The sequence below is a fragment of the Cydia strobilella genome, chromosome 15, assembly GCF_947568885.1.
Source record: "Cydia strobilella chromosome 15, ilCydStro3.1, whole genome shotgun sequence".
Lineage (NCBI taxonomy): Eukaryota > Metazoa > Arthropoda > Insecta > Lepidoptera > Tortricidae > Cydia > Cydia strobilella.
In genome coordinates, this window is record NC_086055.1 from 16,222,840 (window position 1) to 16,234,338 (window position 11,499).

An 11,499-nucleotide genomic window follows, 5' to 3' on the forward strand; every position below is an offset into this window, starting at 1 on the left:
GTACAAAATAAAAATGTTTCAAGTAAAATAACGCATGAAACAGTTTTTGCCTACATCAAAAAATTATCCTTACATCTAACAAATGGAAGACAATACTTAAAACTAAAATTAACATCGTTATATTACAACTGTTTTACAATAGAGTAAATTCAACACATTTATTGTATTAGTTTCGATTCAACTGATATGTTTAAGCTTCGAGTTTCACAACCAGTTTTTTTTTGATAATTTAAATTATTTGATATCGTCAGTAGAAAAGTAACAAATGCAATTTTGAAATGAACACGCGTTTCACTTAGCTCCTCGTTTTTGCTCTATTAAAAATCATAATGAAATCAGAACATTATTATACAGCCTACAGTTTAGTTCCAGAAACTTCACATTCTTTGTAAAACAGGGTTTTGTTTGTTATTGATTCCATATTTGTAATTGTTTTTTGTAAATTTTGGTTTTGTATTGCTTGTAAAAATTTACATGTAAAAGTGCCCCTGTGGCCTATTTGCTAAATACATTTTTGATGTTTGATATTTGTCTGTAAGCAATGGTGCTTCCAGTTTTGTTATGCGAACAGGAGTAGAACTCATTTTCTGTAAATATTTTCTCAGCCCAATATAACTTGGGTCTTAGGAGCTGATGCCGATTAAAAAGTTTAAATTATTGTTTAATATTATTAAAAAATATTTAAGTACCATAAAACCCTAAAAAGGCCAATCTATACCTATTAACAAAGTATTAATCGTATCTACATTATATATAACACTTTCTATATGACATCAGTTATTTAATTACATCTATGATATTTATATTTATATCAACACCAATGTATACACTCAACTAGTTACAAAACTACATACATTTTATATATTTTCTATAATTTATATTTTCAGAAAAATGTTTCGGATTCCTTCATTTTATAGAATATAACTTTAGAAAAATCTGTAATAGTTTGTAAAATGTATAAGATAGGTGTTATTGTTCGATAAAATTTGTTACAAAACAAAACCATACTGTTCTACCTTAGAGATGGCCAGGGGGCGCCACAAGCCTTCGGGAATTGTCATATACTTGGAAATTTCGACCCATGCCACCGTGACCGGATAGCCGAGCGGTTCAGGCACCTGTCCGGTAAACGGGGTACGCTGGTTCGATTCCAGCTCTGGACACTGGAGGCTTTGTTCATTTTTTCCTTCGTATATGACATTTATTTCAGGTTAAAAATTAGTAAGTTCACGAAATAAATTTTTTAATATAAATACAATGGCTTTTCAGAAGGTGTAAACTAATAAAAAATACACTTAATATATATAGTAAAACTGATATAAATGACGATCATTCCTTCATTTACCAATAATTAAAGACAAGCATTTAGTAAAGACTGCGTTTTTTCCACAATTTTGAGAGTTCCGTACCGGAAGACCGCTAAACTTTAATGAATTGATACTACTTTAAATACAACTTACTACTCTTACCTCTACATATGTCTTTATTATAAACTTGTCTTTAGCATACTTAAGCCTTCAATTGTCACGCGACAAATATCATCTGTCTCATTCTATTTACTATGGTCCGAGAGAGACAGAGCTAACACATGACAAATGAAAAGGCTTCAATTAGTTACATTATTTCACTCGCAGTTTCAACAGGCTCCTGGTCCATGGTCGTGCCATCTCGCGACTTCAACATCTTTGTGAGGTAAGTGTGAACGAGATGGCTATACTTACAGCATGCCGTCTTCGTGGATCGAAATGAGATAGCTACGAATCACGACGATGTAGTAGAAATTTTCGGCTGAAAAAATAAAGACCGCATCGTTATATATTATATTTTTAACTATTTAGGTAAGTGTAGTATGAATTTTCTCAAATGATTTTTACGCCTAAGACTAATCTGTTGAACAAAAGCCATTGTTCCTTTTGTGCGAGCGGTTAGCTCCCGTGTAAGCCACGCGTCAAACAACAATGTCCTTTAAAAAGCAACTGTATCGTGGTGGTTTTAAGGTTCAAGTCTATGTACACCTATGTTTTGGTAATGTAGGACGAGCGACAACCTCAATGAAGGCTAGCGCTCATATTATTACATAGATTTGAACCTTAAAACCAATACGATATAGCAGTTTTTTAAACGACATTGTTGCTTTGACACGCGCTCAAAACGGAAGCTGACCGCTCGCACAAAAAACAATGGCTTTTGTTTAACAGATTAGGGTCTTGGCGTAAAAATCATTTGAGAAAATTCATGCTATACGAGTAATTTGTTTGCCTAAGTATAGGAAAAAATATGTGATATTTTCTATAAAAAGGGATCTTATTGTCGATGGCGCTTACGCCATTTTTATACGATTTAAATACAATGCCGCGAGACGCCGAGACAATGCCCCATATGATGAACAGCACTAGGAACACCACCCAGAAGGATGCAGTACTTCATCATGACTCCTCCTTATGTTTAAACGTCCACGCTGCTGGCTGGTATGAAAAAGTAGATCGGACAATTAACGATATGCTGCCCGCGCAGCATGATTGCCCTATCAGTAAGTCCGTCACTTTCGCACTCACATACTTGTTAGAAGGTGACAGGCATGGTGATAAGCGTACCGTGCTACGACCCCTGGTCAGCAGAATATTATCAGCGCGTGATGATAATTACACGATAGTTAACGCACGCATTGATACACAGGTAACAAAGTAATATCTCACCTAGCACCAGGAACACCACCCAGAATATGCAGTACTTCATCAGAGCCACATCAGACCGCTCCTCTTCATGTTTAAACGTCCACCCTGCTGGCTGGTAACAAAGTAATATCTCACCTAGCACCAGGAACACAACCCAGCATATGCAGTACTTCATCAAACCGCTCCTCTTCATGTTTAACCGTCCACCCTACTGGCTGATAACAAAGTAATATCTCACCTAGCACCAGGAACACCACCCAGCATATGCAGTACTTCATCAGACCGTTCCTCTTCATGTTTTAACGTCCACGCTGCTGGCTGGTAACAAAGTAATATCTCACCTAGCACCAGGAACACCACCTAGCATATGCAGTACTTCATCAGACCGCTCCTCTTCATGTTTAAACGTCCACCCTGCTGGCTGGTAACAAAGTAATATCTCACCTAGCACCAGGAACACCATCCAGAATATGCAGTACTTCATCAGACCGCTCCTCTTCATGTTTAAACGTCCACCCTGCTGGCTGGTAACAAAGTAATATCTCACCTAGCACCAGGAACACCACCCAGCATATGCAGTACTTCATCAGACAGCTCCTCTTCATGTTTAAACGTCCACCCTGCTGGCTGATAAGTGATAACAAAGTAATATCTCACCTAAGAAGAGGATCTGCGCGATGACGTGCCCTGCGCCCATGTGAAACAAACTCTTGAGGAAGCCGATGATGAACAACACCAGGAACACCACCCAGAAGATGCAGTACTTCTTCAATAAATTGCTCTTTTCCTGTAACCAAAAGATACTAGATCACCAACTAATTTATGTAGGAAGAACGGTATTCAGAGTTTGAAATATGTTGTCGTTTCACTAGACTTATATTGACCGGGATAAAGACCGTGATAACCTTTTGTTACGGTCTATATAGTTTTAATGTTTTAATTTTTAAGATTTATCTTGTTAGTTAAGTTATTTTAAGAACATGTTTTTGTACGCCAAAAGACAAAACATAGTGAGACCAATTTTATAATTGTATACACCACTGTAACAGTTTTACCTAATATGTTTTACAAATAAACACTTTGACTTTGACTTTGACTATCCCGGTCAATATAAGTCTAGTGAAACTAACCGTGAATCATTCAAAACTCTAATGTTGTCGTTTGATACTTATTGATATCATATGATATGATATGATCTTAAGCCAGTCTTCTCCAAGACCACGGGGACAACGCCGTCCTCGAAACGTCGGAGGTAAATTTAAAACTTATTTTACGCGATTAAGTCCCGCCGTTGTGAATAATAATGATACGATGGATCGTAAAGGTGACGTTCGAATTTCAACTGCAGCTTTTGCCACCGCTGTATCTGACAATTTTCTTCCTAAAATGAGTGACGTTAGCCGCCGCATTACTGTCGTGATTATTGCCAACAGATACAGATTATTGACAGGTACCTATACAGGGAATCGTGTCAAGATCGTATCAACATATCAAAATGTTAACAAAATTCGAATTTTAACTTAGAGGATATAACCAAACGGAGGCTCCTTGTCTATAATCTTCTGTACAAAAAAGTCTGCCGATTTTTGCGGGGGAGGGGAACGTCAAATGATAACGTAAAAATAGCCATGTCAGATAAACGTCAGTCCATATATTGTATATGACCATTGGCCGACTATTTTCGACAGAGGGGAACGCCTGTTAATGGCTACTCCGTTTGGTGATATCCTCTATGAATTTTAAATCGCTCTAACCCGAAGCCAAGCCTGTGGCGCAGGGCCGGACGTAGTATTTAAAACATAAGAGTGACTACGTAATGACGAAACCAAGACCAAACGAGATGGTCTTAGGGAACTTTCAACAACTCCCGTCATTCATTTTATCATGAAAATTGCAAATTATATTCCCTGCTTCCTGCTGCAATGCTGTACAGCAATCCTTTCACGTTTACGACTGTGATATAACATGGAGGTCGATTCTAATGTAATTATTTGTTATGGCCTTGAACAGGTTTTGATACGACCTTGCCAACCGTCTTGATGATTGGCGCACATCTCACGCACGACTTTCGCAACCACCAATCAGCGGAGCAGATCTTCAAGGTCGCATCAAAATGTGAACAAAACCGTAACAAGTTGATAAATCTGTATCGGCCATCTCGTATAAAAGCTACAGTATCGTCCGTAACTTTTGTTGCGTCGTTGAGCGAGGATGAAATTAGCGTGCCCCATAAAATGACCCTTAGATGAGATCATCCCCTATCTTCGTCGACCTTTGCCCATTTTCCTTAATTAAGTAACTAGGTACACTACATCTAACGACTCTACTGAGTAGGTAGATGATTATAGTGGCAGCGAGTATAGTAACTTTACTCATTGGGCAAGCTAGAATATTTTAAGAGAATTCTTGAGTGTCCCAACTTCGGTACTTTGGTCTACTTTTTATTTTGTTTCTACCGGATCACAAATAAAAAGCTAAATTGGGCATTGCGGTGAAAATAATGTTTTATTGTAGATAAGTCCAATTGGTAGAACAGCCACTGGTGATATTGTGAATTAAAAGTAAGTTTACTTTACCTTATAAACAGCATACACGAAGACCATATCCAGCACGAACTTGACCAGCAGCAGCACCACCATGAGCACAACTATGGTGTACACCACGGAAGATACGGCATCTTCCGATTTGGACTCTGATGCTGCCTTGATGTCCACCGCGAAGGTGATCAGGATTACGGCTAGCACGAAGGTTATGATCTGGAAGGTAATGGTTTACAATGAAAACTAGTTACTGTCAAAAATAATTGTGACTTGAATTGCTGAATATACTTTTTCTCATTTGCATGTCTATCAAGTATTTCCTAATATGTACCTTTCTAATGAGTCTAAACTTGATGTGTTTTTCCATTGAGGAGTTCCTTTGTTTACCTTCCGACTGCATCGTCAAATCAACTCTTTGTTAGTAGATTATTCACATTATTGCATTGTCATCGGAATTACGGAAGTAAGTACTCCAAATTACAAAAACAGACACCGGCAAGTGGTTCAAATGCTTCAAATTAGTTTCACTGTGTATATTTGTTTGCTTCAAATCTTGTAATTTTGTAAAGTATCTTATCCGGAAGATTGCTGGTCACTTCTGGATGAGATTAGCTCAGGCCCGGGACAAGTGGGGTACTAAGAGAGGCATAAATTATGCTCAGCAGTGGGATGATAATGAAAGTATCCTGTCCTTTTTCAGGTTACAAACTACATATTTTATATCAAAGAGTCAATGAAATCTGTGTGAAAGCAAACTTACAGAGTTCATGATGCCCATGGTGATGCATCCTGTCCTCAGGTGGAAGATGAAGCAGAACTTGTCCAGCACCGGCAGCTCCATCCTTGCCTGTATCAAGGTTAACGCAGATCAAGATGAAGTCAAAGAAAAATCTTTAAGGGGCTTAGGTTTCTCTTCATAGTTCTTAGTTCGTGTTTAAGATTTCATATTGATAGTATAACCCTTAAGGTGACATTTGGATGGCAACTGCATTAAATTACTGATACAGCGACAAATATCTCGTCTGCTACTGTCAATTTTTATGATAAGTTAGCTGCAGTGGTCACATTGCTGTCGCGATTTTAAAGCTTTTATCAAGGAAATATCACAGTTACATCACGTGACATTGCCAGACCTCACGTACATTTTTTTGTAGTGGAATACCACAATCAATTTTGATCTTTTATAGAGTAACTAAAGAGTTCCAAATCCTAAAACAAAAAACTGCTTCCGGGTCTCAGGAGGCTATTGCTACAATGCTGCAGAAATATTTGGAATAAGCCCCAAAGATACTGATTGCTGATGTGTAAGATGGCAGCATTTAAGATGTTTATCGCTACGGTTAAACTGCCGCCAACGCCATTTTCCGACATAAATGTGCGCGAGGGAACATATCCGGATGTTATTCGCGGCGATAAACTACATACACGCGTCTAAAATGGGCTTTATCGTCGTTTTGGTGTTTGTGTTGTATACTTTGAGGGGTAAATGGTATCAACCCCGAAATCGAGAAAAAATTGCTTGTTCCATGATAATATTATATGATTAGCCAAAAATTATGAGATAGCAAATTTTAGTTTTTGCGCTTTCCAGTCGGCGCCATAATAAGAGTTGTTCCGTACGACCCATAATTATCACCCCTCAGAGTCAGACAACAGCGAAAATGGTCTTAGAAGATCTGCCCTAACTTTATAAATGGGTACCAGCTTCCAGATCCCGTGACGTGCTGCTACGCGAAAATGGTCTTAGAAGACCTGCCCTAACTTTATAAATGGGTACCAGCTATCAGATCCCGTGCTGCTACGCGAAAATGGTCCTAGAAGACTGGCCCTAACTTATTAATGAACAATTATAGGTAGGTACAGATTTTGGAAAAAATGTACAATCAGCTACAATATCGTCTATTTTGTTATTTTTTTATGCCATACATTTACAATCCCATTATTATTATTTATTTTTTATACCACGTCGGTGGCAATCAAGCATACGACCCGCCTGATGGTGAGCCGTTACCGTAGCCTATGGACGCCTGCACCACCAGAGATATTACACGCGCGTTGCCGACCCTTTAAAAACCTGTACACTCCTTTTTTGAAGAACCCATTTCTATCCAGGATCAAAATAAGTTCCTTCGACATAGTTTCGGGAACTAGAAAAGCCACAAAGAAACGAGACTGTTTATTCTTATTCTTTATATACTCGTAACTTCGTAAGAGCAATGAGGATATAATTAGATAGAGCGGTACTGTCATAGTAAATTTTGTAACCGCTGTAAATTCACTGCCATCTATCGACATACTTTAAAACTAAAAATGAAGATTTATAAAAATACGTTAAAATGTATTTAAATATGGATAAATGACTTTTTTATTTGCATTAATTATTTTTATATGATTTTGACCCATGTTCTTCCATTGATATGCGTTAAAATTATAAATAACAAACAAAACCGTCAACGCCCTCTATACGAGACTAGGCCAAAACTAGTGGCGCCCTCTGATCGAGAATCAAATTTTCGTGATTTTCGAGGCACGTTTTTTCCTTAGACTGTATCCATCTATTACGGAGTTATATCTATCTTTGGTAAGAGTAACATGCAAATGTACTTAAAGGTTGTAAAATAATTAAATAAATTAATTTTTAGGACATTCTTACACAGATTGACTAAGTCCCACTGTAAGCCCAAGGAGGCTTGTGTTATGGGTACTCAGACAACGATATATATAATATATTATATAAATACTTAAATACATAGAAAACATCCATGACTCAGGAACAAATATCTGTGCTCATCACACAAATAAATGCCCTTACCGGGATTTGAACCCAGGACCATCGGCTTCACAGGCAGGGTCACTACCCGCTAGGCCATCCCGGTCGGTCGTCGGTTATGGAAGATATATTATTATGTGTCGACTTTATTTATCATATATGGTGCCTTTGGTATGATTTGTATTTGGTTGGTGGTATTTTACATACGAAAGTTTTTGTTTAGCGACCATATATCCGAAACGCAGGCTTCGTCAGGCCACAACTAAATTAAACTTAAAAGGAATTTAAGTAGGTATACCTTGGTATACCTACGACGCCAGTAGCATTTATACGTCATAATGACGTCAGCGACGTCATTATGACGTAATAATGCCGTCATTATGACGTCGCTGACGTCATTTTGCTACCTGGGGAGTTACATTACGTTAGATTTTTTTATGACGTACAATAAGCTTAATTCATTATTCCGTAAATTTAATTCTGTAATGAATTGTGTTCCGTTTTGACCAAAAACGATCCTGGCGAATTTTAGTTATTTTTAATTTTTCAAAACTCTTCTTCTTCTTCCTTGCTCCATCCCACTTGAGGTGGGGTCGGCTCTCCTAATTATTTTGCGCCACGAGATTCTGTCGAGGGTTGTCGGATCGGGTAAATTGTTCCTCTTAAGTAATTGGGTCATGCTGGTCCACCATGTTGACGGCGGGCGTCCCTGGCCTCTCTCTTTCTCCGGCAGGTTCAGAGCTTTTTTGGCCACGTACTCTTAATAAGCTTAATTCATTATTCCGTAAATATAATTCTGTAATGAATTGTGTTCCGTTTTGACCAAAAACGAACATGGCGAATTTTAGTTATTTTTTATTTTTCAAAACAGTAACACAAATAAACTACACACACATTTGAAGAAATAGTTAGGGGCCTACTTACACAAATTGACTAAATCCCACGGTAAGCTTAAGAAGGTTTGTGTTGTGGGTACTCAGACAACGATATATATAATATACAAATACTTAAATACATAGAAAACATCCATGGCTCAGGAACAAATACCTGTGTTCATCACACAAATAAATGCCCTTACCGGGATTCGAATCCAGGACCATTGGCTTCATAGACAGGGTCACTCCCGTCTCCCCACTAGGCCAGACCGGTTGTCCTAATATTTTTTGTAAAATTAACAGATACCTTAGTAGGTAGCAGTAGTCTGCTATAAAAAAAAATAAAAAGAAATCATTGCATTCTCAAATATTATGCTGGGGAACGGAAGCGGAACCCTAAAAATCTAAAAGGTGTTTTGTCAGAAACGTTAGTTTTTGAAAACTCACAAAAACTGAAGTGATGTAAAATAATGGCAGCAACGGTAGAAAAATCAAAAAATCTGTTTAAATTAAAAAAAAAATTTTTTTTTTTTTTTCCTGTAGAGCAGATAGGCTTAGCCTAATACACAACTACAACAATTAATTGTTACCAATTGTATTTGTTTAAATTTTTATTTAATTCAGTGAATGTTTGTTATATTTTATTTTCTCTTGAGTATGACTGTATGACTTGTCAAAAGCGCTTATTTTTAAGCCTACTTGAAAAAAAAAAATTGAGTTTGAGTTTGAAACTAAATTTGTACACAATCAGATTTACTCTAAGCCCTGTCGTTTTAAAGACAGTTAAATGACAAAATGTAGCAAAATGTAGGTAGCAAAATGACGTAAAATGACGTCAGCGACGTCATAATGACGGCATTATTACGTCATTATGACGTCGCTGACGTCATAATGACGTCATTTTGCTACCTGGGACACAATCACAATCCACAAAAAAATACTTAAAACATCAAAACCACTTTCATACCATGGTATGCCCACTCCACGTATAAGTCACTTCGCCATGCTAAACTGACTGACTACTGACTGACTGAACACTGACAGACTCCGGTGGTCACCAGCTCGGCAGCATCTCGGCTGTCAGGGTCCGCGCTGCGAGGTTGACTGTTGCTGAAACTGTTAAGGGGGCGTCGTTAAATAAGGGAAATGGGTTTAAGGAGTAGGTGTAGGTATGTTGTGTTTTTTTTATTTTCAATAAAAGTATGGTACTGTACCTAATTTAATTAGCTTCGCTTCGCTTCGAGATCTGTTTAATCGCGAAGTTTTAACGCTTACGCACAATATGAATGCGTTTTTTTCGTGTTCCCTTCAGAATTTTCTTAAGCGGGTTTTACTGTATTTTTGTAGATATTTTCACGTCACGTTGGGACCGATTTTAGCTTAGAGTAGGGAATGCAAACCGGTTTGCAAAGTGTAGAGTTACCTACTTATGCACTTATAATATAAGCTATGTATCAATCATGTATCGAGGCAGTCTGTAAGATGTGTTTGACCAATAAACACAATGTAATCAATATTCTATTTTATTTATTAAAAACATCCATCCGTACATGGCGACCCTTAACCAGTCTATGTGCTGTTTGAACATAATACTTAGTAGTGATGGCCTACTTTAAATGGCCATATTATATCAATTATCAACATACCTACCACAATATAATAAAATATTTGGATCAGTACGGTTTCACTCACTTTTATTTTTAGTCGCTTTTGGCGACATGTTTCGGATTCTTTGGGAAATATGTCTCACGATAGTTTAAGTACCATAATATAATAATTTTAAATTTCGTATTTTGGAGCAGAGTAGGCACATTTTACGGTACAAGAGATCTCTTTAGTGGGCTAAGTTCGTCGTAATAGTTCTTATTTTGTATGTTTTGCAAATTTTGGAGCAGTGGCTACATTTTACGGTAAGTACATTTTTTATTTAATTTTTAACAAGCAGAAACGTCATCCAGATGCGGTGTTCAAGTCTCACCCAAGGCATTAATTTTCCACTTTTAAATTTAGTCTCTGGATAATTTGATGATCTTTTTTATTATTATATACATTTTATCTCTGACACCTAGAGACTTTTACATCTCTAAACAATTTTAGTACTTCTGTTGTTTGTTTATTTTTTGTTAGCTTTTTTTGTGTAATTTGACATTTATATTTATGTAATTGTTTTTTGTAATTTTGGGTTAATTTTATTGTTTGTAAAAATTGACATATAAAAGTGCCCCTGTGGCCTATTTGCTGAATAAATGTTTGATGTTTGAGTCTAAGCTTAAATCCGACTCCTATGCCGAATCCGAATTCGACTTCTATGCCGTCAGGCGTAAGCGAATAGCGTCTCTGTTGTGTCGGGTTCGGAGCAGTCACAACAGTATACTCAAGGTCACAGCAGACAGGGTGGATTATACATGTACCTTCCTGAAATTCTGGATTGAACTGTGTGTAAATAATTAAATAATTTAGTAGTAGTAAGTAACTAACGTAGTCATAAGCCAAACTAACAATTCTATGGATAAAATAATTATCTGAAATAAAGAATTAATAATAATAATAAATACATTTCTCTTGGTGGTGCGGCCCCTTAACGGGGAGGCTGTGTTCTGCGCACATCCGCTGTCACAAATCGATACTCACGCGACCAT

The 11,499-nt window shown here is 37.2% G+C and overlaps 1 protein-coding gene across 1 annotated transcript; it reads right to left on the bottom strand.

Moving 5' to 3' along the window:
- Positions 1–986: 986 nt before the first annotated feature.
- On the bottom strand, positions 987–11,499 carry LOC134747962 (uncharacterized). Its single transcript, XM_063682639.1, has 6 exons — positions 11,492–11,499; positions 9,892–9,976; positions 5,976–6,062; positions 5,252–5,431; positions 3,333–3,462; positions 987–1,788 (listed from the first exon to the last, which is right to left on the bottom strand). Exons 1-6 carry the CDS (start codon positions 11,497–11,499, stop codon positions 1,718–1,720), a joined length of 561 nt encoding a protein of 186 aa, XP_063538709.1. The 3' UTR covers positions 987–1,717.

Bases quoted from the DNA above. Each gene is read 5' to 3' on its own strand.
- LOC134747962 (XM_063682639.1), bottom strand. The intron at 6,063-9,891 runs GTCAGTCAGTAG...ACCTTGATACAG, and splicing joins CCGGAGTCTGTCAGTGTTCA to GCAAGGATGGAGCTGCCGGT. The intron at 3,463-5,251 runs GTAAAGTAAACT...TTTTGGTTACAG, and splicing joins TCGTGTATGCTGTTTATAAG to GAAAAGAGCAATTTATTGAA.